Source organism: Canis lupus, chromosome X (genome assembly GCF_011100685.1).
Source record: "Canis lupus familiaris isolate Mischka breed German Shepherd chromosome X, alternate assembly UU_Cfam_GSD_1.0, whole genome shotgun sequence".
Classification (NCBI taxonomy): domain Eukaryota; kingdom Metazoa; phylum Chordata; class Mammalia; order Carnivora; family Canidae; genus Canis; species Canis lupus.
The window spans coordinates 324419-345499 of record NC_049260.1 but is presented as its reverse complement, the minus strand read 5'-3'; the positions used below and the strand labels follow the sequence as shown (position 1 = coordinate 345499).

Below are 21081 nucleotides of genomic sequence, written 5' to 3'. Positions count from 1 at the left end.
TCATGTGGAAATGGGGAACTTGCAAATGGGACAAAGTGAAGGATCTGAGATGTGCTCATCCTGGATTGGGGTGGTCCTAAATCCAATGATAGGTGTCCTGGATGAGGTGGCCCTAAATGCAACAACAGGGGTCCTTCTAAGAGACAGAAGAGGAGACACAGACACAGAGGAGGAGCTACGTGATGATGGAAGAGGAGACGGGAGGGATGGGGCCACCAGCCCGGGGACGCCTGGGGCCCCAGACGCTGGAAGAGGCAGGAGGGACCTTCCCCTGGATAATAACGGTAATAATAAAAAATCACACACATAGACACACACTAAATGGTAAGGTCGGTAGGTGTAAGTAGGATGTTCTGGAAAAAGCAAGCCCCTTCCTCGTCCTGTGCCATATTTTGGAGACCTACAGGACTCGAGCTCAACTCCCTCTCAGCTGTGTTTGGTTGGCGTCTACGTTGGAAGAGAAGAAGGAATCGGCAGAGTGAGCGATGGACACAAAGGCGCCTGCTGGTGGTGGTTGCAGAGGCTCGGCCAATAGCATCTCCGAACTCAGCCTCTCTTGCTCCTGATGGTCTCGTCCAGACTTCCATAATCCATATCTAGGGTCTGCTTATGTACTCCTGCCCAGATGCCGCGGTGAGCTGGGGCTGGAGGCACCACTCCCGACGCCCCCTTAGGGCCTTACCTGGATGTCAAAACGCTTCTCGTTAGGTAGCTGGCAACCAGAATCGCCAACCGAGCGACAAATACCAACAACGTCCGGAATACTGACGCCAACTGCGTTAGGTTGGCTTCCTCTCATTAGCGTGCGGTTAACATGGTGATGGACACGTGCAGCCGCGGCCTCCAGACCTGAGCTTCTAGTTTGCTACGTGGACCCACCTCGATGGCGGGGATTTCACGAGTAATTGCCGCGGTCGCTACGTGCGCGGGCGGGCCTTCTGCCCTGAAGGGGACCCCAGTCGTCAAACAAATGGAGCAGAGCATGCGGTCACGCTCCATTTGACCTCCTGAATATACAATGTCATTTCAGTGGCTTAAATGGTCCCAGTGTGTGTGGGCACGCTACTGCGTGGTTCCCGACGATTGTGCAACACTTCTTACATCTGAGTGTGTTATATTTTCGGATGAACGGAGACTCATGCAGAAAGAGGGCACTTGGGGCATCTCCCCGGGACCATCCGTGGATCATGCACGGCACACACCATGCAATGTAACCTTTCAATCCACTAGTCTGGGACCAAAAAAAAAAAAAAAAAGAAAGAAAGAAAAAGCACGGGGTGTCCTCAAGGCATCTGTGCCCCCACAGGACAGACAGCCCTCCCAGTCCTGCAAGACGTGGACCCTTGGCTCCCCGCAGCGGAGCAACCCAGTAAAAGGACATCCTGCTTCAACTGGCATGTCCTGATCCTAAGAATAGGGAACAAAGGTAGGGCTCCGTGTGGGGTGTGGAGGCCTCACCTCAACCGTTGAGAGGGCACACACCTGTCCGGACTCACAAGGACGAATTGTCCTCCGAGGGACCCATAAGCGCGCGTCCACCGCCACGTAGAGAACACGTCAGCTGCCTCAGTGGGTCCGCGCAGCACACGCACACCGCAGCCCTGCTTGGTATCTGCATGGCCGTCCCGTGGCCAGAGGGCAGGTCTTGGATCCCGTCCTCTACGCCACACGTTTCTACGGACGACTGCAAGCACGTCATGGCTGCTTAAACAGCGGCAGATTCGTCTTGGGCGTTTTTTTAATTTTAGAGGCAGACGGACCGCTGCGCTCGGCGTCCTTTGATGTGTTTAGCACACGATAACACTTACATCTCAAAGCAAAAACACTAATCGAGGAGCTGGCCCAGGAGCAAACTTTACAACACATGTTTATTGTGTCTGCATCCCGTGGAGTCTCTACAAAAAGAACTTCAGATTCCGTCCCAAACGGCTCAGGGAAGGAGGTGAGGTCCAATTAATTTAAAATTTTATGCTCCTTCTCCCTGACTTTAGGTAAACGACGTACACAGAGATACGGGAAGGGAAAAGCTTCACAAGTTCAATCAAGTGAGGTGGAAAAAAAACAAAACAAAACAAAAAAAAAACAAAAAACAGACGAATCATAGCAAAACCCCTGTGTGTTTTTGTGGAAACTAATAAGATTTGGCAATATACACTCAGCATTTTTATTCTAAGCATCTTAATGTTTAAACGAAAGAAATTAAGTTTTTTTTTCTTTTTTTTTAAGCTCTGCAGCATTGGAAAGCAAGGCGACTTCGTGTCGATGACCAACGCGAGTTTTCCTGGATCTGTCTCATTTTGAGCTTAGATCGCATGGGGAATGTCAAACACACGGATTTTCCGTGACAACTGCCCCGTGCACGACTCGGAGAGCTCGTCTCTCTTTGTGTGTGTGTCTGTACAATGTATGCGCCGGCCAGTTCGCGGTTTTGCTTTCTCTGCATTTTTTTTCCCTCCATTCCCTACGCTTCCTATGATTGAATATGAAAGTCAGACGCCCCAGCAGAAGCCTCAGAAGTCTGGAAAAGAAAACACGTCTGCGGGAGGCAACGTCAGTGTGCTTTCGTGTCCAATTTAGGGATTTCGGAACTGGCCGTAGGAAACCGTTATCTGGAAATTCCCGGCCCCGTTCTTTCTGTAGGTGTGACCGTGTGTGCAAATTAAAATGATTTTTTTTTTTTGGAAAAAAACTATGTTCTGTGTCAGCAAGGGTCTGCAGCACAACCCACAAAAAAAAAGAAAGAAAGAAAGAAAGAAAGAAAGAAAGAAAGAAAGAAAAAAGAAAACTAATAAATCAAAGAGAATCAAGGACGAGAGAGTTACATTTTAGGTTCGTTGTGTGCCAGGAACAGTCTTAAAGACGAGAGAGCCAGGCTCAGTCTCTTTTGAAACGAATTAGCTACAACTGGCAACAGTCGGACACTGTATCGAAGGGAAAACTGTCTCCTAAACAGTGTTAAACAATAGTAACCAATCTGCTGCACGAAGACAACCTTTATGGTTATTTTCACCTTAAAATAATGGCTCTGACTACGTGTGCATGGAGGACACAAGGGGAGCCCGCAAGTACCCACATGGGCTGCATTTAAGTGCAAAAAAGGATGCCAGAGCTTTCTGGAAGCCCGGGGTTGGGATGGCAGAGACGGGCATCCGAAACCCGTCAGAGGCCGCACCCCGGGGCCACCCACAGGTCACACGGGTCTTCAGGAGTGATCGTGCCCTTGTGTCAAGTGACCCAGGTCCTCGTAGTGGGCACCAGGCAAAGACCACGTCCTTCCTTCCTTCCTGCAAGGACACCAACGGGTTTGCGGAAGGAAGCCCTGGGCATTGACCCGTTTTGTGACATGCAGGTCACACGGGTCACGCAGGTCGTAGAGGAAACAGGAAATCTCAGGCTGGACGCTCCGCAGTAAACGGGCAGGTTGTTCAAAACCCCTTCCGAGGCTGGAAGAGGAGATCCCGCAGGAAGGCAGCACCTTGTAGGGCGTGCACCTGGGGCGTGCTGGCAGTGCCCACCTGTCCGTGGGCTCGCCCCCCACGAATACTCAGCCGCCCCCAGACCTCCCCGCCACAGTACGAGCGCCCCTCGGGTGGCTGCATCCATTCCATGCCCGCCCTGCCCGCGTTTCCCGCACATGTGGTTTTTATCGAAGCCGGGAAGCCGTCAGAGTGGCTAAATCAGGTCATTAACTTTCCTTTACATAAAGAGATAAAAAGCACATGCCAAAAAATGTTCTCGTTGTGAAAAGTTGATTTTTTTCTCCCATTTATTACTTTTTTTTTTTTCTTTTTCCAAAATGACTCAATCATCATTGCAATGCTGAGGTGGAGAATCCGTATACACTGACCAAGGGGGAAGAAAAAAAAAAAAAAAAGAAAGAAAAAATAATTTTTTTTTTTTAATGGAAAAGTCGAAACCAAGGTGCTCGGGCTTCTTGGAAAAGCCTGCGCCGTCATCCCGAGAAAGGCTGAGTCGATTCGAAATAGGGTTTTTGTCTTCCCTTCCCCACCTTCTGGGAGGATGTGGACCGAGATGGGTAAAAAGCCGGAAAGCGGGTGGTGGTTTCAGGAGCAGAAGTCAGAGGCCCCAGAAAAGCGCAGCCGGATGCCCGCCAGGAAAGCGCGCACACGCTCTTGTGCGGCCGGGAAGACGCCCTGTAGGTTCAGCCGTGGCACCGAAACACGCCGGCGTCTTGCACTCGACCCCTTGGGGGGCGGAGTGGAAGGTGGGTGGTGGGGGCGGGGGGAGGGAGAGGTGAGAATTTTTTTTAACACTTGAATACAAATATTTATAAGTTTATTTATATCTCCGTTTTACAAGATGTACATTCATACTATATGGTTTGACAAAATACACTTTGTGACTACAACTAAACAGGAGGGCATTTTCGTGTGACGAACCTGCAAAGCGTGGCCAAAAAAACCTCCAGGGTGTTTTTCCCCCCCTGCGCCCCCCCACCCCCCAACGAGAAGCAGAGGGATACGGGTTTTTAGAGACCACGGGTTTGGGAAAAGCGTGTGTTATTCCGCGTCGTTGGAGCAATCCCTGAAAACGTCTGTAGGTCCAGACACACCTTGTATGCATAACCCAAACACTGTTGCCGAGCCGTAAATCATACTGGCTGCTCATAAATTGGGGTCGGCAAAGAGGCGGGGGCGGGGAAATAAAGCAACAGGCTTTAAAAATATAAAAATAAATGCAAGGCAATGTCAAATTTACACTCAACATAATTAAAATAGCACATATTTATGAACTTTCAACCAAAAGGAAAAAAAATAAATAACACATCCACATACATCCAGTATCAAGAAGCAGAGAACCGGGCCTCTCTCTCTCTCTCTCTCTTTCTCTCTCTCTGATGGGAACCTCTACCTACAACGGGGCTCGGTTGTCCAACTATCACCTTTCAAATAAATAGCACGCTTCATAGCTTTGAAACCCGATATTCTCTACATTCCTCAACCGATTCCTCGTTAAATATCAAATTTCAATAAAACATTTATAAATTGCATCAAGTTTTCACGTGTATCGAAAAACCAGCATACTCCTAAGCTAATTTTTAATAAATTAGGCACCAGTTTTATTTTCATTTCATTATTATTAAATTTCTTTTTTTTTTTTAAGAAAAAACGTCCAACGTGTCGACTGTCACGCCCTCCCTCCCGCCGCGACCTCCCAAACTCTTAGAAGGAGCAAAGTGCCTCAAGAATTTATGTCATTGTAGTCAGTGGAGAGTCTGCAATGTGCTCCCCAGGGGAAAACTCTCAGTGAGAAGGGAGTCCCCCCCCTGCCTTTGCTTGTAGTTGGAAAAGTATTAAACTATCTGGTCGGAAGCCAAGTATAGGAGCAGAGGAGGCTGAGATTTATTATTTTCCGTGGGGGTCATGGGGTGGCCACGAGCTCGGACGTGGCTGCTTAATATCTCTACTGCTTCCTGTTGAAACATCCCGATGTGCCCCCCACCGCGCACCCCCGTGCCCGCAGCACAGACCACAGGTGCTCGTGGCAAAGCGTGCAAACCAGCTCACTCCTGAAACCAAGGCTTGTGCAGAGAGCGTGCACCCCAGGTGCACGGGGTGCAGCTGAGACTGCAGCCAGGTGGTTGCAGGGCAGGGATGGGAGCGTGGGCGGAGGGTGGGTGCGACAGGTTCCCTGCACCTGCTGTGGGTGGGGGGAGGCCGGGGAGCATCTGTGGCTCCGAAGGCGCTCGGGCGACACGCGGGGTGAGACGCACTTAGGGGGCGGACGCTGCAATTTTGGGGAGACACCTTCTGGATGGTGTACCTGGCATGCAGACCATCTGGGCACTGCATGCGGCCCTGTCCTCGGCTCAGTGAGGGCGACGCAAGCCGCCGTGCAGGGTCCCTATGCAGCTGGCACCTGCAGGGCATCCCCGTTCCTTCCACAGGACGCGGTGCCTCTGAATCCCAGCGGGTGTGGGAGGCACAGCTGCTCCAAGTGTGCACAACTCAGACACCTGCCCAGGGCATGGGCCTGGCACGTGGTCCCGCAACGCCACTGCCCTCCCCGAGGACACACCGCCCGCCACGGAAGGAGGCAACACGCGCATCTGTCCCCAAGAGACACCAAAAAGGGAACAGTGGCATTTCCCCAAGAACGTGTTGCTGCCAAGCCGGGCCACGGCCCTCCCAAGAGGGTTCCAGAGAGCACGAAAAGGCGTCGGGGGCTCGACGCGCCTTGGCGACCACAAATCCTCGTGCGGCGCCTGCGAGAACCCGCCGCAGCTCAACCTGCACCCGTGGACGCGCCCGTGGACCCCGATGGAGGCCTCCGGCCTCGACCCCTGAGCCGCGCACGTTCCAGGCCACGTTGCTCACCGCGACCGCTCGCTCGTGGGGCGCACCGTGAATGACTTCGCAAGAAACGGATCTCGTTTGGCACACAAAGCACCCACCGCGCCCCTGAATTTAATTTCTCACGCCCTGGGGGGCCCCGTGGCAGCTCCACGCCCCAGGCGGCGCACAGGCGGGCGCACAGGCAGGCGCACACGGGGGGCGCACAGGGGGGCGCACAGACGGGGGCGCACACGGGGGCGCACACGGAGGCGCACAGGGGGGCGCACAGGGGGACGCACAGGAGGGCGCACAGGTGGACACAATGCGCGGGCCCCGGGGTGATGGGCTGGCGGGCCACGAGCCACATGCATCCCATTGCAGGCGTCGCCTGCATCCCCGAAGCAAACAACGCGAGCGCAGAGCTGCAGAGGCCCACAGCGGACCCCAGCTCCTCGGACAATCCCATACCCGACGCTCTTGGACTTTCAGGGAGAAACAAGAGGCTGGATTCGCACGCGCAAGGTTCTCCGGCACTGGAGCGCGACGCCAGCCCGCCCCGCAGCACCTGCCACCCTTACATTTGCTGTGATGCTTCTCCTTTTTTGGGGGGGCGGGAGGGTCCCCATTGGTGAGGCGTATACCTGGCGCACTTTCCATGTTAAATCCGACCAAAGAAAGAAAGAAAGAAAAAAAAGCAAGAACAAGCATTCGGGGAGCCCACCCCCACCCACCACCCAGCAGGTCTCACCCACCAGAACGCCCAGCGCAGCCAGGCGCCAGAGACCCTGCTTTCAAATCTCCCGATTTTCTGCCAAGATCAAACCCCGTGGCCTTGTGCTCCTGTGGAGTGAGTTTTCCGTTGCACAGGGAGTGGTTTATGAGGACTACGTTTTGATTAAAAATTATTAGTCGCTTTTTTTTGGGGGGGGGGGACCACACACACACACACAGAAAACAAACCAGGGATGGACGCTTTGTACCTGCAACCTTTGCCAAGGGTTGCATTTTAGGATGAACGTCGTTAGCTTTCAAGGATTCGAAAGGTATCGTGTGCATGTAAAGGAAAAATCCAGCTCATTTATAGGATCTTCTTTTTCTTCTTTTTTTTTTTTTTAAATTCACAGCCGTGTAAAAAGCAAAACTGCACGTATGAGGCTAACACGATAATGCCATTAATGCCTGGGCAGAAAAAATTATAATAATAAACGAGAATAAAAGTTGCACGTGATTTAAAAATACCGACTTGGCTTTCTTCATGTCTTTCTGTTATAGTAGAGCGTTACTAAAATTAAAAAAGAAAAAAGCCGAAGGAGGCTTTTGGTTTGTGTAGGGTTTCGGATGAGACACACCACGAGACACGTCCACACGGATGCACACTTCAGCTCCGTGAGAGGTGGAAAATGTTTCCTTACAAGGAAAGGCAAAAAAAAAAAAAAAAAAGAAAAAGAAAAAAGAAAAGAAAAAAAGATTTTTTGTTTGTTTTTTTCTTGGAAACATATAGCAAAGTTCATGGATCAGGAAAGAACATCGGCAACGCCAGATCTGGAAAGATGGAGACGTCTTTGGGGATGAGGGTGGGCACGTGGAGTTCCCCAATGGCCGGGGCCGGGTGGGGGCACCCGGGGGCGCACCGGCGTGCAAGGGGGTGCAGGGGGGTGCGGGAGACGGGAGGGCCGGCTGGGGACTGCTGGAGTGCTGGAGGTCGCGACGTCCGGGCGGGCAGGCCTCGGTGAGTAAGGCAAAGAGACAGGCGCCTGGTCGATCGAGGTAGACCAGCCCGGCACGGCCGCAGCCCCGAGGCCCCGCACAGCATGTGCCGAGCACGTTGCCCAAAGCCCGGTGCAGAACGGGGGGCCGTGAAGGCTTTTTGGTTCCCCGTCCCAGGAGCCTTTCCTTGCGAGCCAGCGGCTCCTTGGTGCTGAGCCAGTCGGAGCGGGCACGGGCAGGGGGCGTGGGAAGGTCGCAGGGAGAAGAGAAATCAGCCCTGCAAGTGGCCACCGGCTACTAAAACCTATCAGTGACTCGGAGACCCCAGTGTTGGGCGGCTCGGCGCATCCTGGCGCCCCAGCTTCGGCTTTTACCACCTGCCACACACCGGGGTTCCCCCAGAACCAGAGCACACTCGTCCCCACCGGCCACCACCCACTGGCGCCCCCATCGCTTTGGCGCTGGGCCCCCCTGCCCACCGGCCAGACCCACAGCACGCAGGAAGAGGTAATGCCCTTCCCAGTCGGAAGCGGACAGGGTCAAGAGTGCACGGCTATTCTTTCTTTCTTCATTTCTTTTTTTTTTTTTTAAATCTATAACATTTACAGTATTGCACTTTACTGCACTTAGTTGCATTTCACTAAAGTTAATGCTGCATCAGTATTACACCTTAAAACCACGCGCCCCTGTGTCTCTATGCAACGTATCTGCGTCTGAATTCTGTAGAACAGCAAAAAAAAAAAAAAAAAAAAAAAAAGTCAATTCAGGAATCAAATATTGGAAAAAGTTATAAAGTCGCCTGGTTCTATGGCACAAGGAATTCTAAACTTGCTTTGGGGCCAAACGTGTGCGTGAAGACCGTGCTCTCTCTGGTACAGGTCCACCCCAGCCCACCCCCCCGGAAAAAATAAAAGCGGTCACAAGGTGGGAGATGCAGCTGCCCCCCGCCCCCTCCCCCACCTTGTCCCGAGGTCAGGTCAGGTCAGGTCAGGTCGGCAGATGCGTTTCCTTATTGCTGCAGAGCACGGCCCTGGCCTGGCGGGCGCAAGTCCACTCTGGAATCCAGACCCGTCCTCCACGCCCTCCCGGGATGGAAGCGACGTCGTGGCAGTGAATAAAAGTGTTGGCAAACCAAGAATTGGCATCTTGAGCGGAGACCAGCCCCAGATCTCTAGTTTCATAGACTCTATGCTCTTCCAAGGTGTGTGGTGTGGGAGGCCGCATGCACAGGGTAGGAGCAGGCGCGGGGCTCCCCTGGGCGCGCGGGGCCAGGGCGCACAGGCGGCGGGCGCAGGGCCGGGCTGGCTGGTGTCACCGTCGCCTGCCGCCTCCCGCACACTCTCTGCGAGGGTCCGGCGGGGTCCTGAGGTCCCGGAAGGCCCCCTCCCTCGGCCGGCGGTGGGCCCCCGGGCTGCCCCGGGCAGGGAGGCCGCGCGCTCGCTCCAGGGCGTCCGTCAGTGCGGCCGTCGGGGGCGCGGAGGGGTCGAGTGCAGGACGCAGCGCGGGCGGGGCGGTGGGGCCGGGGCGGGGCGCGGGGCGCGCGGCGGGTCAGAGCCCCAAGGCCTCGGCGTGCTTGCGCGCCTTGAGCCGCAGGTCTGCGATGCTGGAGTTCTTGCTGTTGCTCTTGGCGGCGGCGGCCACGACGGCGGCGGCCGAGGCGGACTCGGCCAGCGAGGCTATGGGCAGCCCGAAGGGCGGCGGCGGGAACATCAGGTAAGGCGCGTGCGCTGCCAGGTGCGGGTGCAGGTGCGGGTGTGCGTGCGCCACGCCTTCCAGCTGCAGCTGTGCCTGGACCTGGGAGAGCACACTTGGCACAGTTAGGACGGGTGCGCCACGGGGCGCGTCCCCCCACCCCCGCCCCGGAAGGGACCCTTTCCGGGGAGCCCTGGGCCACCACCCACCCTCTGCCGGGCAGGGGGAGCGCAACTGTCCTCTGGATGCCCGAGTGGGCGGGGGCTGTTGGCTGCTTTGCACACGCAGAGCAGGGCAATCTGAGCAGCTCTCACACCCAGCCCCCCACCCTGCTGGCGCACACACCCCTGTCCTCGCCAGCATCGGGGCCGTCTACACCTGCCACCCCTGCCTCCCTTCTCCGCACTTGTGACGTGTCCCCGACCAGGGTCTGGGTTCTCCTTGCACACCTTCCCAGGGACGCCTCTGAATCCAGGGGGCGCATGACCCCACGTCCCGAGCGCTGGACGCCCTTATGGCTTTGGGCACTTGAGTCGGAGCGCGGAAGGCTCGAGCACCCGCTGTCTCAGGTGTGGATTGACTGACCCGCCACCCCACCATCACCACCCACACCCTAGCTGACCCGCAGAGGCCCCTGGACAACGCCGGTCCAAATATGCACCCGGGCCTGGTCCTTGGAGCAAAAACCCCTGCTCCCGAGCGGTGCGTGCACACACACCCCTCCAAAGTTGGGGCCTCCACGGGGCGCACCGGCTCTGCGCTGGGACGAGGCAGGGAGCACGTGCGCTGTGCGCGCTCCGCTCAGGGGCGCGCGCCTCCCGCACGCAGCTTCCAGCGCGCGCACCAGTGGCTGCATCCAAGCAGCCCAGTGACACCCTCGCCACCCCAGGGGCACGCAGGGCAGTCCCTGCTCTGGGCTCCCGGAGCTCCAGGTGGGGAGCCAGGCCCAGGTACAGCGGGGTGCACACACCTCCACTTGAGGCCTTGGCGCGGGCGGCGAGGTGGGGGTTGGGTGTCTACGCAGCGCCCCCGCCTACCCAAGCGCAGCGCGAGCGTCCCCGCGCCTCCACCCCCAACCAGGCAGCCTGGGTGGGTGGGATTTTTTTTTTTTCACTCTGAGTTTTGTAAAATTTTGTTTGGGTTTATATCCTGGCCCTCCCCAAGGTGACTCTTGGAGTTTTACAGCGTGATTTTAATACGTGCCAACGGGTGTATAAATGCCCCCTTGTAAAAGCGGCAGCCTTTCTTCCGCGGGGGCGGGAGCAGCGGGGGGTGAGGCGGGACGCCAGGGAGGCGGGGAGGTGGCGGCCCCCTGCGCGCGCGCCTCAGAAGGGAGAAAGACGGGCTACCTGTTGGAAAGGCATTCGCAGGGCGCCCATGTTCACGTAGGGCGCCACCCTGCAGGCGTCCAGGTGGCTGGCGGTGCCCAGGATAACGCCTGCAAGGGGAGAGAGGAGCCGTGAGGGCCGCCTGGGTGCGCTGGGCACCCCGGCGGCCTCTGCACCCCTCCCACCCCCACTTCCCAGCGTCCGCTCGCACCTTTATGCATCTGGTTCTCCTGCTTGCGGCACTTGGCTCTCCGGTTCTGGAACCAAACCTGAGGACAGAGCAGAGAGAGGCGCGCAGCCGCGTGAGCCTGCGGGGCTCTGAAGCTCGGGCTGCTTTACCCTCAGGACGGTAGACGGCGAGGGTGCGCGCGCCCTGGGGCGCGCTGGGGTCCCCCGGGCGCCAGGGTGCAGCCGCAACCCAGCCAGGCCCTAAGTGGCCGCGCCCGGGCCCCAAGGCGAGGAGCCCCTACATCCATATCAAGGCAGGAAGTGCGCACTGGAGTAGCAGGGCGGATTCCAGAACTTTCCACACAGTGTGGGCATTCCCTCCTCCACTGGGCCAGCCCCTGGGAGCGCCAGAGCTTCCTGCTCCCGACCTTAGCCGCCGGGGAAGCAGGCGCCCAGAGTGATAAGTAGCTCCCAATCCGGTGCCTTCCCGGGGAAACTGCCCCAACACCCAGTAGCTCCAAGCCCTCCTTGCTAAGCCTGGAGGGTCCCGGTTCCTGTTAAGGACTCATGAATGTTCTGGATTCACAAAGACCCAATAACTTCGGGCCTCAGCCTCCTTCTTAAAAAAAAAAAAAAATCGAATTCTTGGAGAAAGGACATCAGTGGGACCCTCCGCAGTTCAGCTCGATCCCCAAGTCAATTTGGGTGCCAAGGATCCCACCCCTAAGCCTCCGCCCCAGTGGGCAGGCTCACAGGCTCCCCTTGTCCGGACGCCCCACGGTCCATATTCTCAGGCACAGACTTTCCCCTAAAGCTCTGTCCTCTGCGGCTTTCCTGCCACCCTGGCTCGACCTAATCGCCTGCGATGGTGGAACACTAATTAACACAAAGAAAGGCTTCCTGGGGCCACTGAGTCTGGGGTGCCCTGAGCTTGAGCGGCGCAGCTCCAAGTATGCCAGGGGGCTCCCCTTAACCCCCGGATCCCGGTTCCACGGGCGCCCTGGGAAACCTCACCACACCCGGGGAGCTTGGAAGCACCCGGGACTGCAGGAAACCTTAACTTTTCCTCCCCAGACTCGGAAGAGGCAGCTTTTTCTCCAAAGCGGAGCCACCGTCTGCCGGTTACAAGCAGCTTTCCAGAAGGTTCCAAAGCTCAGCCCGCCAGCCAGGCTACTGGGAGCTTGCAAAACTTCTAGCATGATCCCCTGGAAAGTAATCCCCAAAGCGTCCTCCCTTCCATCCAGGTCGCAGTGCACAAGCCCTTCCGGCCGGCATTCCCCTCCCCAGCTCACAGAATCCCTCCTCGCCCGACTCCCCGCACCCCTACCCCCTTCGCCACCGCCAACATCACCCCGGGGCCGGTCGCACGGGACCCCTCTGCGCCCATCCCGACCTCCTGCCTCTCCTGGGGGTCGTACCGGGGTCCCCAGGAGGCCCGTGGGGAGCAAACTGTGCCCCCACTGTGAGGCGCATTTGTTGGGGGGAGGGAGGGAGGAGGGAGAAAGAATCCTAATCCTATTTAAATCCAGAAAAGCAAAACTCCCTTTCCTCGCAGCCGCGGCAGCAGCAGCGGGGTCGGTGGGTGGGTTGGGGGGAGGTGAGGGTGGGGAATGAGATTATGTGAGATTATGAAGAGTAAAAGTGATGAATTAGCCAGTGCGTCCCGCGATAATAAATCAGTCTTGGGGTGATTCACGATCAATTCCAATTAGTCCCGAATATGCTAAGTAAAGCGCAGTACACTGGTTAAGCGGTTATATCTTCATTAAGGGCCGGTCGGTGATTCCTTTCACAAATGCCGTAATCTGATTTCTTTTTGATTCCCATTACAGACAGTGAATAATGACATTTAATTTAGCTCTGCGCCATAAACCCAAAGATATTTGTTGTAATTAAATTACCTCCTGCTCCTCACTGTGGTCTCATAACTTTCCATTATAACCCTGACAGCTGCGTGATATGAGGTGCCAGTACGACACTAAAAATAAAAGGTTAATAAGGACCAGCTTCCATAGGATCCCCAATTTATTTACAGCAAATTTCCACACTAAATTGAAACTCTATCCTTTAACAACGCGGGACAGGCTGTACCGAAAAGGATTACCCACCGCCTCGGAGCCGGGAATAAAATACGCGTCCTCCCGGGTGCCCCCCACCCCTGCGGCCCGCGGGGCGCTCCCCCCCGGCGCCCTCCCCCTCGCCCCTTCTGCGCCCTGACCCATTCGTTTTAACTAATTGATTTTTACGAGCGCCCCTGCCTTCCCTTTACCCCGGCGACCGCCTTCCCCGTGGCCGGCGGAGAAATTATTCCTTCTGTCCGATTCCCATGTTTGTTTTTATTATTATTTACAGTCGTTAAATTTTAATTCGGCCCTGGATGGATCGCCACCGCCTCGTGTCCCCTCCCATCCCCGCGCCGCCCTCCCCGCCGCCAGGGCCACCACCCCCGCTTTGATTTTAGGGCTTTCTGGAGACCGGCGAGCACCCAAGAACCAATTTCCTGCCACTCCGGTCGCTCCCGCTAAGGTGTTAGTCCGTAATAGACTGCTGAAAGAAATAGTGTACAATTAAATTAGAAGTAATTTATTTTTATAGAAACAGTACATCAAGGCCTGGGAGATATTACAGATCCCAGGCAGAGAGACACCGGGAGATGACATAAAAGGTGATGTCCCCTTCAGCGAAAGTTTAATCTTTTCATTAATTTATATGCCGCGGCCCCATCTATCTTCCCCGAGAACGGCGGCCAGCGGGAGAGCCACCCTGTGACCGCGGCCTGGGCAAAGGGGCCACAGTCCGGACCCCCGGGGAGAGGCTGGCCAGCGGCGCGGGTGCCACCTCTGCGGACAGGAGCTGCAGGAGGTTGCGAGGGGACCTCGGAAAGCCTAGGCCAGGGCGCCCACTCCTCTAGGTGCAGCGCGATGGGGACCGAAATAACAACAATAATAAAAAACAATAATAAAAAAAAACTCAAATGAAATTGAGTCAAACACGTTTGTGCCTTCCGTTCGCAAGTGCGCTCGGGGTGGCTGCGGGGGGGACGACAGCGGGGTCGCAGTGTGTCCATCCTCTACACCAAAGCGCGGCGCTTGTCGCGCACTCTCGGTCCCCGCTCGGCAATATTAATTCCATTTATTTAAAACCGGTCCCCAGAGCCCGGGGGATGCGGACTCCCTTCCCTTCTGGGGCCGGCGCTGCTGTCCTGCTCAGAGCCTTGAGGGAAAGGACGGGAAGGCTGCAGGCCCGACCTCCCGGGGTCCCCCCGCGAGGGCACAACGCGGGGCAGGCGAGTTGGAAGCGGATGTTTGCCAACACCCCCGTCCCCCCCCTCCCCAGAAACGCGTTAATAAATGTAACTTGGCGTCTGTAGTGCCCCGGAAAGGCTGCCCAGCGCGTCCCCTCCGCACGTGCGGCGCACGCCCAGGGCCCCGCAGACAGGGGCTCGCCAGATGGGGCATCAGGAATTCATGCGCCCCCGCCCCGCGCGCCCCCCTCCGCCCGCCGCGCCCCGGCTAATCCGGCCCCGCGCGGGCAGCAGCCGCGCTCATCAAGATGCCCGGGGTGCGCGGCTCCCCCCACCTCGCCTCCCCTCCCAGGGGCGGGAGGGGAGGGGGCTGAGGGCCTGGGCAGGGGGGAGGGGAGGGAACAGAAGCAGCGGAAAGAGGTGAGGACACATCCCGACGCCGGGCCAGCCGCTCCGGGTGGGCACTCGCCCTTCGCGCTAGCCGAGCCGAGCCACCCGCGTGCGAGGGCCCCAGGCACCTCCGCCAGGCCCGGCGCCGGCGCGCTCCCGGCCCCCCTGCGCTCCCGGGAAGGGGCCTCCGGGCTGCCGAGCACGCGCTGGCGGGGCTGCCCGCTGCGCTCCCGGGAAGGGGCCTCCGGGCCGGGGAGCACCCGCTGGCGGGGCTGCCCCCTGCGCTCCCGGGAAGGGGCCTGCAGCCCCGGGCGGCGGTGGAGCGCTCCGGGCCTAGGCTGGCGGGGCCTCCCCGCGCTCCTACCTGCACGCGCGCCTCCGAGAGCCCCAGGCGCTGGCTGAGCTCCTCGCGCATGAAGGCGTCCGGGTAGTGGGTCTCGTCGAAAAGCCGCTCCAGCTCGTTGAGCTGCTCCAGCGTGAAGTTGGTGCGGCTGCGCCTCTGCTTCAGCTTGGTCTGCCCGTCCTCGTCCTCCGACTTCACGTCCTCGCGCTTCTCCTTGCACTCGTACACACCTGCGGGCGGGCGGGCGGAGGGCACAGGGCTGAGGGCAGGCTGCCCACCCCGCCCTGCGGCTCCCTAGAGCCGGGGTGCCCCCAGCGCCCACAAACAGGCCGGCGGCGCGGCTGACATGCAAGGGTGCGCCTGCAGGCGAAGGGGCCCCCCGGCAGCAAGGGTGCCCCGACCCCCGGGGGGCTGCGTCCAGTGGCCAGAGCGGCCTCCAGGGGACCCCGCACTCCTGGTACACACTCGGGCATCACTGCACGTTCTTTCTGGGCCTAATCTCGCAAGGCTTTCCCCAAGGTGTCCTCTGTCCGGCTTTCCATAGCGACATGTCTTAGCCGGTCTCCTCGCTCTGCCTCTCCCAATCGGGTCTTCAGTATTATTTTAAGTCAAACAACTTTGGGCCGAATAGCCCGGGTGTCTGTTCCCCGCAAGAGTGTGGGGCTCTCCCCGGCCCGGCTGAGGTCCAGGCCCCAGCAAAGACGCCACCCCCGGGTGCTGCGCACAGACAGGGGCCGTGCCAGGCGGGTCGGAGCCTCCTCCCGATGCCGAGGAGCTGGGCGCACAGCCGGACCCCACTCTGGTCTCTTTTGCAGACCCAGAGACCAAAACTCACCCCAAATGCACGGCACGGGGGCTGGGGGCGCGCCGGTGAGCACGGCCCTCTGCCTCCAAGCGGTCGGCAGGCGGTGGGACACAGCCCCGCGGCCACCAACAGCGGCACGTTCTTACTCCAAAGACGGTGATAGCATCTGTGCTTGCTGGGGGAGCGGGACAGGGGCTGAGCCTCAGGTCAACATTTAGACCCTAACCAGACGCCTCTGCCACCCACCGCTGGGAAATGCAGCCCCTCATCGAGTGCACACGTAAAAGGCGGTTCCCCCACCCACGGCTGGGTGCCGGGCGGGAGCTGCACCTCCCTGGGCGCCTGCCATCTCCGTGCCTTTTCCCTGCATCACGGAACTTGCCGGGCACACTCACAGGCCACCTCTGTGCCCCAAGGAGATGTCCCCTGGTGTCAAGGGGAGGCTCGCCTTCAGGACACCCTGGCCAACGAGCCCAGCTGGAAAGCGGCATGGACGCAGCCCGGAAGGCCACTTCATGACTCAGCCCAGAAACTTACCAACGGGGAGACCCCAGGCGGCTGTGGGGAGCGGGCTCATGGGGCACCGCGCTCCCCGACCAGGATCCCGGAGCCAAAAGCCAGCCAGTCCTCTGTCCAGGCTCCCGAGCACGGGCACTTGACCCCGACTCCGATTTTAAATCCCCTCCCGCCTGCTGAAAGCGTCGCATTTCCAGAAACACCCCGTTTCTTCCCAGCTGTAAATCCTCGTCCTAGAGGCCGCCCCGACTCTTCCTTCCTCCCTCTTCTGTTATGTGTGACGCCAGGGATTGATCCCAGCTGAGACGCTGGCCTTCGGAGCCCCCCTGAGGACCCAGGGCAGGATTTGCAAAATCCACAGACTGCCTCGCTGTGCTCAGCGGGACGCCGTGCGGGCGCCCATGACCTCGGGGTGTCTGCTGGAACCCCCAGGCCTCCCACACCTCCAAGCTGCTCCCGTCTTACAAATGCAGCCTGTTTTGTCTTCCTCTCATCCCTGAAAGGCCCCGACTGTCCTCGCACTGTCCTCGCGCTCGCTCGCACTCTCTCTCTCCCCCGCACACCAGGCCCTTTTTCCAGGGTCCCCAGCCTTGGCCATCAGGGTGCACAGAGGCCGGCGGACAAGGAGGAAGGACTGGGAGAGCCGGTCAGGAGCCACGGAGCTGGCCCCGGCTGCCCTAAACCCCTGAACTTGAGCGTGGGCCGTGAGGAGCGCCCTGCCCACAGCTGTGTCTTCATTACGGCAAAGTCGGCGAGCGCTCAAGAGCCAGGTGTGCCAGGTGGCGACCAGGGCTGAGCCCCGAGGTGAGGCAGGTCGTGCCCGGGCCGCCTGGGTGGCAGCAAGCCTCTGCCAGCTTGCCGCTTCCACCGGACAAGGCCTCAGAAGCCTACGTGGGTCACCCGCATGGTTGTCAGGCCGTGGCCCCGAACCCCGCCACTCGGAGACCGCTCGTGTAGGGTCCCCAGGAGCAGGAGGCCCGGGGTCTGTGTGCCCGTGTGTGGGGTGGAGGATTGTACTTGGTGGGAGGCCTTCTCCGCAGGCAGGCTGACAGTGTGCAGGGCAGGAGCTGCCAGGCGGGTGGCAAGACTCCGTATTTCGTCTTTGTGATGAAAAAGAGACATTCCCAGCACGCGCAGACTGTGCCCCCCTGACAAATCTGGCCCGTTTCGTGCCTCTGCGTTACCTCTGCTGGTCGCCCCGTGTGGTCACACGTCCCCGGGTGGAAACTACGGCTGCCCGGCGGGAAGAGCCCCCAGAAATCCGCCCGTCTCCCCCATCCAGCATCCGGGCAGCCGCCGCCACCACTGTCTGGAAGAGCAGAAGGGAAGCAGGCCCAGGGCGCACAGGGCACCCGCAGCTCCCTCGCCGGGGCCGCCTGCGCTCTGACAGCCCGGACGCCCTGAGCCTCCCCGGGGCCCTTCCCTGCGCGCCCAGACCGTGGCCACCTGCGGACGCGCGACTGGTTTTAATTTAGAGGCCCGCGTCAGCTCAGATCCAGCTTCACGGTTCAAGGGGAAAGTTTTCCCTAAGAGGAAGCCGCGCGGAGAGGCTTCCGCAGGCGGGTGGGGCGACTCAGGGACAGCCGGGACCTCCGGCCCGCGCAGCCCGTTTCAAAGGCTCGGAGGCCCGGAGATGCGCGTGGATCTGTCCTCGCGGGCGCCGGGGAGTGGACACCCGGAGCACCGGCACTCGGCGATGCCCTACAGCCGAGCAGCGCCCAATGCGCCCGGAGGACCCCCACCCGGGGCAGGTCGCGCCGGCACTGCCGGTGCCAACCCCGGGGAGCCCGCGCTGCAACGGCGCTTGGCCCCAGCGCCTGCCCGGCCGCGGCTCCCCGGCCTCCCCTCCTCTGCGCCCTGGCCTGTCCTTCCTTTCCTTTGCAAAGCCGTGCCCCGGGTGGCCGAGGCCTCTCTGCGGAGCACGGCTGCCCCTTCGGACGCGGGCTGGAGGGGATTCGGGGCGACGGGCACCGCCGGCCCGGGAGCGCCGGGCACCTTACCTTCCGCGGCCCTCCCCGTGCCGAACTCTTTCAGTTTGTCCTTGTCGCTGTCCACGTGGTCCTTAAACAGATGTACCGGACAGTGGCCGCTGCTCTCCGTAATGTCCTGCAGGCTGGATTCCGAGCTCCCCAGCTCCCGCGAGCGCGCCAGTCCGCTCTCCAAAACTTCCCTGTACGTGATCGAATCCTTCTTGCCGCCGCCGCCGCCGCCGCCGCCGGTCTCCTTGCTCTTCTGGTCGAAAGATTTGGATACAAAAGCCGTCAGTTCCTCCATGGCTGCCCGGGGGGCTGCGGGGTCCGCGGGGCTCGGCGGGGCTTGGCTGGGAGCCGGGCTGTGGTCCGCACGCGTCCCCGCGCGGAGAGGACGGTCCGTGTGAGGGTAGGTCCCTCCTGCTGTTATTTATGCCTTTCAATTTGAGATCTCACTATTTATACGAGGCCACCTCCGCCCAACCCCCCGCGCGCCCTGTCTGCAGCAATTAGGGCGCCCGGCTCGGCGAGGGCGCACGCGGAGACGCTATCTCTCCCCCACCTCCAGGCCGGCAATTGGCTTTCTTTTCATTTCATCACTGTTTGGCGTCTGAGCACCTTGGTGCGGAGAGGTGAGCATCCAGCTTTTTGAAGGGAGAGGGAGACGGCGCGCGCGCGCGCGAGCGGGCGCAGGCGCCAGCGCCCCAAACAGGTACCCGCATTCGCATTCCCTCAATGGCCGGCGGAAACCCAAGCCGAGGAGGAGTTTCTGGACGCTGCCGGGGTGCTGGCCGGCCGGGGCCGGGAGGCGCGCAGCCCCGCGCCCCTGGAACGCGCCTCTCCCGCAGGATGCGTCCGCGCGCGGCAATGCGGACACGCCGAGGGGACCCCGGGCGGCGGTGACGCGCGATCCACGGACGAGAACCGACTCGGAGACCGGGTGGGATTTGCGGGCCGGACCCGGCGGCGCGGCCCGCGGAGCGAGGGGGTGCAGCGGGAGCGCACGCGGCGGCCGGTGAACAGCTCCAGGACCCCGCGCCCCGACAGGAAGGGGGCCCACGTCCCCCCCGCGCGAGCGTGGACGCCGGGACCTCGGCGGCGGCGGAGGCGGCGATGCAGAGCGGCCGGCACCGCGGAGGCCGCGCTGGGGAGCACCGGGGCGCAGCCGGGGCGCGCGGCCGGAGCGCGGGGGTCCGGACTCGGAGCGCGGCGCGCACGGAAGGGGGCGGGGGGGCAGCGCCTGGAAACCGCTTGGGGCTCAGCCAGCGGAGCGGCGCAGCCGCGCAGGGACCCTGGAGGGCGGACGCTTTATTTGGGGGAAATACGTCTATCTGTGGTCGTGCACGCTGTTCCCAGCCAGGGGCTGCCCGCCGCCCCCTTCCCAGCGCTTAGGAGGAGCCACTTTCTCCGCGGCCACCGCGACATCCTTTCGCCATCCCGGAAGTCCGGCGTGTCAGCCTCTCCGCAAAATGTCATCCGCAAATAAAGTTGACTTTCCCCCTTTCCCCCCAGTTATGTGTCGGAACCCCGCGCCCCCCTCCCTCCGCCTCCCCCGCCCACCCCGGGGAGGGGGGACGCGGCCCGCGGCGGCGCTGCGGGGGGAGAGGGCGCTGCTGGGTCTTGCAGGAGCTCGGCCAGCGCCTTGGGGAGGGGGCCTTCCTCCTCGGGGCCCGGCCGGGGCCACCCTGGGTCCTCGGGCCCCGCCGGCACCAGGCGGCCCGGCCCCGTGTCCTCCGCGGAAAGAGGGGGACTGAGGGCTCCTGGGGCGTGCGCCGGGCACTGGGGGTCCGCTCGGGGCGCCCGGGTCCGGGGAGGGGCGGGGGTGTCCTACCCCCCGTCGGGGGAGGGGCAAGAGCAGAGGGAGCTGGGGCAGCGACCAGCTGTTTCTCTCCTGCTTCTTCCTTCCTTCTTCCTTCCTTTTCTCCCTTTCCTCCTTTTCCCTCCTCCTTCCTGGCTCCGTCCTTGTCTCCTTCCTCCCTCCCTCTTCCCTTCTCCCCTTCTTCCTTCCTTCCTTCTCTCCGTCCTTCCCTCCCCCTTCCATCCCTCCCTCCTTCCTCCCCCCCTGCCCTCTTCCTCCCTTCCATCCCTCCCTCCTCCTCCCTTCCATCCCTCCCTCTCCTCCCCCTCCCCTCCCTGTCCTCCCAGTCCTCGCCCCGGGCCTCCGTCCCTGCCCCGGGAGCCGTGAGTCTTGCGCTCCTCCCGGCCCGGCCGTGCCGCGGTGCCCTGCGCGCAGGGGCCGAGCCCGGGGACTCGGGGCCGCCGCCCGGAGCGGACTTCAAACGCGGAAGGCGCGGCCGCCCTCCCAACTTAACAAACAGGTCTTTGTCACCGCGGCCCCTCATCAAAGCGGAGGCGCGCGGATATCACACGGAATGACAAATAGCCCCTCATGCATTATGCAAGCTCCGGGTCGGCGGGGGAACCGCGAGGGCTCGCGCCGGAGCGGGGGTGCGCGGGGGCTCGGGGTGAGGGCGCCCGGCTGCGCGGAGCCGACCGAGCTGCCCCCACCCCTGCGCACCCTGCAGGGGAGCAGCCTCCGCACCTGGGGCCTGCAGACACCCCCCACCCCGCAGCTGAACTCTCTTCCTGGAGGAGTGCGGAGGAGCGAGACACAGAGCGAGA

At 60.4% G+C, this 21081-nt stretch overlaps 1 protein-coding gene across 1 annotated transcript; it reads right to left on the bottom strand.

Moving 5' to 3' along the window:
• Positions 1-9551: 9551 nt before the first annotated feature.
• SHOX (short stature homeobox) lies at positions 9552-18763 on the bottom strand. The gene is made up of 5 exons (NM_001025622.2): positions 18490-18763; positions 15190-15398; positions 11235-11292; positions 11045-11133; positions 9552-9797 (listed from the first exon to the last, which is right to left on the bottom strand). Exons 1-5 carry the CDS (start codon positions 18761-18763, stop codon positions 9552-9554), a joined length of 876 nt encoding a protein of 291 aa, NP_001020793.2.
• Positions 18764-21081: the final 2318 nt, after the last annotated feature.